The sequence below is a fragment of the Gekko japonicus genome, unplaced genomic scaffold (assembly GCF_001447785.1).
Source record: "Gekko japonicus isolate JY-2015 unplaced genomic scaffold, Gekko_japonicus_V1.1 scaffold4030, whole genome shotgun sequence".
NCBI classification, from domain to species: domain Eukaryota; kingdom Metazoa; phylum Chordata; class Lepidosauria; order Squamata; family Gekkonidae; genus Gekko; species Gekko japonicus.
In genome coordinates, this window is record NW_015164320.1 from 61,272 (window position 1) to 66,186 (window position 4,915).

At 50.2% G+C, this 4,915-nt stretch overlaps 1 protein-coding gene across 1 annotated transcript in view; it reads left to right on the plus strand.

Moving 5' to 3' along the window:
- Positions 1-4,915, plus strand: part of LOC107108408 (ATP-binding cassette sub-family C member 9-like) — a gene marked incomplete at its 5' end in the record, with an annotated part of 66,928 nt that overhangs the window by 58,503 nt on the left and 3,510 nt on the right. The window contains 2 exons of the mRNA XM_015408838.1: positions 1,389-1,545; positions 2,673-2,721. Of these exons, the coding sequence (XP_015264324.1) occupies positions 1,389-1,545; positions 2,673-2,721 (206 nt within the window). The remainder of the gene's footprint in view (positions 1-1,388; positions 1,546-2,672; positions 2,722-4,915) is intronic.

A 4,915-nucleotide genomic window follows, 5' to 3' on the forward strand; every position in this document is an offset into this window, starting at 1 on the left:
CAAGAGTAGGAAGGAAGTCCTTCTTCACCCAAAGAGTGATTAACACTTGGAATTCACTGCCACAGGAAGTGGTGGCAGCTACAAGCATGGACGGCTTCAAAAGGGAATTAGATAAGCATCTGGAGCAGAGGTCCATCAGTGGCTATTAGCCACAAGGTATAGATAGGGGCTCTGGGGCAAGTGATGCTCTGTCTTCTTGGTGCTTTGGGGGGGGGTCAACAGTGGGAGGGCTTCTAGCGTGCTGGCCCCACTGGTGGACCTCCTGATGGCACTGGTATTTCTGGCCACTGTGTGATACAGAGTGTGTGGCTGGATGGGCCTTTGGCCTGATCCAACATTGGCGTCTCTTATGTTCTTATGTTCTTACCCCGACATCACCAGAAGTGTGTCAGAAGGCAACACCCACTGCTCAGGCTCCACTGGACTGTTTTGGATTGCTAGCTATTAGGGGAACATGTAGATCTGTCCTCGCAGAGGAGGGAGAGCTTGTACCTGAATAAAACTTGGTCTTAAAGGTGCCACTGGACTGTTTTGGGCGGGGCCTTGATGGAACCTTCTGGTTCAGCATAAGGCAACTTCATGTGTTTGCGTGTGTTCAGAGATAATTTTAAAACGGTGTACCAAGGCCCCGGTCACAAGGGCCAGATAACGCGGGGGGGGGAGGCGTGGCTGATTGCCCCGGAGCAAAATAAAGCGCGGTAGCCCAATCACACGGTCCCCCGAGTCTTCACACTGAGGCTGTTTCCTGGCGATCACACGGCGATGCTGCAGCGTGGCAAAGAAGCGGCGCGGCAAGCATTTCACGTGTGTGCACACGCGCAGTTCCACGGAGCAGCACTGCTTTCAGTTACGTTTGTGCGCGTGCGCTTACGAAAAACATCCGGTTTGCAAAGGGACGTGGACGGGCGCCAGATGCGATGGGATACTAGCGCTCCCGCGATCAGACGCCCACCCCTGCCCCGCGTTTTCCAGATACTAGTGCACTTTCTGTGGTACTTTTTTACTGCGCGTCTTTGGCGGGAGGCCACGGGTTGGCCACAGGTGGGCTACGCTTCCCATATGTTGCGGTGTGATCGCGCCCCGAAAATCCGCCTGACATTTGTGCCTGACATTTGTGCAAATCCTCCGTGTGAACGGGGCCCAAGTATTGTTCATTGAAGCCAAACTGGGCAGTTTCCCTTGTGTAAGCCATCTTTCCCTGGCCTTGTCCTCATCCTGTTGACAAATCCTTCTGTTCCTGGACTGAAATATCAGAAACGTTCCTCATCATTGTCCAGGGGCCTGCACAGATCAGGCTGTTATTTCACGTCTCCTGCTCACGTGAATTAAAAGGAGCCCTTTGCTGGCAGCTGCCCAGTGCTATTGTTCTTGACTTTGTTCCTTAACAGATGCGGTGGTGACGGAAGGAGGAGAGAACTTCAGCGTAGGCCAGCGCCAGCTCTTCTGCCTGGCCAGAGCCTTTGTGCGTAAGAGCAGCATCTTCATCATGGACGAAGCCACGGCATCCATCGATATGGCCACAGTGAGTATCTTGCATCCTGGCCCGTCTGGCTTTTTCTAAGGCGCCTGCTGTGTTTGAAGAGGAGTTCTGCGCCAGTGAGATGATGGCGGAGGGGAGGGTCTGTCCCCCGGGCAGTTTGCTAAAAATGGTCCAGCCCCAAGTTTAGAACCTGGGCTTGCGTGAACAAGAATAATGTAATGAATAAGAAAAGTGTGGAATGATCCAGGGGGTCCTCTGCTTCTACAACATGGGAATGACACCCCTACCTTGCAGGGTTGTCCTTATTCTAATAAGCTGAGCATGGAAGATGTTATCCAAATGCTAAGTGTTATTGTTAAGTATGAGACTTCAGGCAGCTCTTGAACAAGTGATTCAGCTTTATTAGAACGTAGTAGAAAACAACTCGAAACCAGGAGAGCAACAGGCTCTCTTTTAAATTATCCGGGCTTGTATAACCACGCCCACAAACGAGTTAAGAACCAATCAAAACGTTAACATAAAGACCAATGAGCTCAGTTCCCTCCAGAACCGTTCTTGGGTTCTGATTGGCCTACTGCGCAGAGTAGCCAATCAGAATGTGCATTTTACAATACCAGCCTTAGATGCTGAACAGGTGAAGCTCAGACATGTATGCACCAGTGTTCCCTCTAAACTGAGTTGGTGTGAGCTAGCTCACTGTTTTTTAGCCTCCAGCTCACACATTTTTGTCTTCACTCAGGAAGGACGGCTCCAGAGCAAACTAATTTTTGCAGTAGCCAAATCGCTCGCTCACAGCTTTAATGCCAGTGGCTCACAAAATAGAATTTTTGCTCACAAGACTCTGCAGCTTAGAGGGAACATTGGTATGCACAATACATAACAATTATCATTGGGATTTTGACTTCATCGATGAGTCTCTTGACTCCAACCTCGAAAGTCTGGCCTCATTCATGCATGCCGTGACCCACAGGGGTGTTCTCTAGGGTTGCTAGGTCCCTCCTGACAACCAGCAGGGGATTGAAAGGGGACTTACTGGGAGCAGGAGGGGGGCTCTGCCCATGTGACCTGGAAGTATCATCGGGGAGACACCCTGGTATTTGGGCAAAAACTCTATGGTAAATTTGGTTCATACCATGGAGCATTGCCCCAGCGTTCCCAATGTGATGATGTCACTTCCGGGTCACGTGGGCAGTGACATAGGCATGTTGCTGCATGTCAGCAGAGCCTATGTCTTTTTCAGGGTAAGTTCCCCCTCCCAGCAGCCAGCCAATCAGTGGCTGGGCGGTAGAGCCTGGCAGCGGGGGACCCCCACTTCCACCAGGAAGTCTGGCAACCCCAGTGCTCTTTCACGATGCAACTGTGTGGTCTGTCTGAGCAGCTCCTTTGTAACAGTTGGCTGAGCTTTAAACCACAGCAGTACCAACCCTTTGAAAAGAGAAGCCCTACTCTTGAGATCCAGTTTGGTGTAGTGGTTAGGAGTGTGGACGCTAATCTTTGATTCCCCCACTCCTCCACATGCAACTGCTGGTGTGACCTTGGGTCAGTCACAGTTCTCTCAGAGCTGTTCTCTCAAGAGCAGTCCTCGAGAGAGCTCTCTCAGCCCCACCTGCCTCACAAGGTGTCTGTTGTGGGGAGGGGAAGGGAAAGGAGATTGTAAGCCGCTCTGAGACTCCTTCAGGTAGTGAGGGGTGGGGTATAAATCCAATCTCCTCCTCCTCTTCCTCCTTCTTCTTGTCAAAATCAATCCAGACACACTGAAGTGGCCTGCTATATGGAGCACCAATCAGGGGATTACATTCAAAATGGCCGCCCACACGGGTTGCTGAATGCATGAATCAACAGCCTCCCGAGTGAAACCAATTTAGCCACTGCTTTCCCCCTAATAATTCGACTGGCTTTCGAGTAAGGGAACCTTTACCTTTCCCCTAGTAATCACTTCTGTCATCCAATTGTTCTACTTTTAATTATTGAACTAATTTTATTTGCTTTAAAAAAAACAACAACACAACCCGTTCCTCACCTTTCTCAAACATCGATGGTGGTGTCTTGACACAGACATCTTTAAAAAAATGCAGGTCTAGACCCACCCCACACAAACTCTTAAAACATCATCCAAAAGCAGGACATAAAACAGCCCCGAGTCTAATCTCATCACCATAAGAAAACATCAATTTCCCCTGCCCCGAAAAGCCTCCTTAAACTAATTTATGTGTTTAAATCTTTAAGGTTCCCGTGGCAGAATTTGCATTAAGGGAGACTAGGCCATTTATGTGTAATTCACTCCGAACGGACCATATTGAAGTGGACCGTGGCTCAATCCCATATTACCTTGCAGTATAACTAAGACTGGCCCCGATCACACACAGAATTTGCCGCGGGATACTCACAAATGCCAGCTGGATTTTACCGGTGCGATCAAAGACACATCTGGCCAGTGTCCCACACCCGTCAGCAACCCGTAGCAGTCAGCCAAAGAAGCAGAGTTTAAAAGTACCCAGGGAAACCCACGATCAACTGGTTGCGACAGGCTGCAGCCGGACGCTCTCCGTGTGATCGCTCCAGCGCGCTCCTTTCGCGTCCCCACTTCCTGGTTGGAGGCACCGCCCCACCCCCGCCGATGGAAACAACGCTGTCGCGTCTGATCGCGTTGGGGCGCGTCAGATTGCAACGGCGCAAATTGCCACACACACACACACCGTTGCGTTTTCCGGCACGTGTGACCGGGACCACTCTCGCTCTGAAGAACATTGTGTCTTGTTACTGAACTCTGTTTCACACATAGTTTACATCTTCTGAGCCAAGTGTGCCAGCTAGAGACTAAGCATGTATACATTACGGTTATGTATGTCTCCTGTTCTGTCTAGAGGACCTCTTAAATAACCTAGGGGTGGTCATAGTTCAGGGCGCCAGGAGTGTTTCTGTTATTCAGTGTTAAAGGTAAAAAGGTAAAGGTTCCCTTGCTCGAAAGCCAGTCGAGTCCGACTCTAGGGTTGCGGTGCTCATCTCCGTTTCAAAGCCGAAGAGCCAGCGCTGTCTGAAGACGTTTCCGTGGTCATGTGGCCGGCATGACTAAACACCAAGGCGCACGGAACGCTGTTACCTTCCCACCAAAGTGGTACCTATTTATCTACTTGCAATTTCTTGCTTTCGAACTGCTAGGTTGGCAGGAGCTGGAACCAGAGATGGGAGCTCACTCCGTCATGCGGCACACTCGGGTCTTGAACTGCTGAACTACTGACCTTCCACAGCCTGCAGTTCAGCGTCTTAACCACTTGATCAATAAAAATAAATTTTAATCCAAACACTTCTCCTGTTCTCTTGTCTGCTGCAACTCAGTAGTCAGCTGGTTCACATGTGGCCCATCAAACCGGGGAGGGGGTGGTTAGAACCCCAGGTACAAGTTCTTTAAGTAGCTCAAGAAAGAAAGGTAGAGTA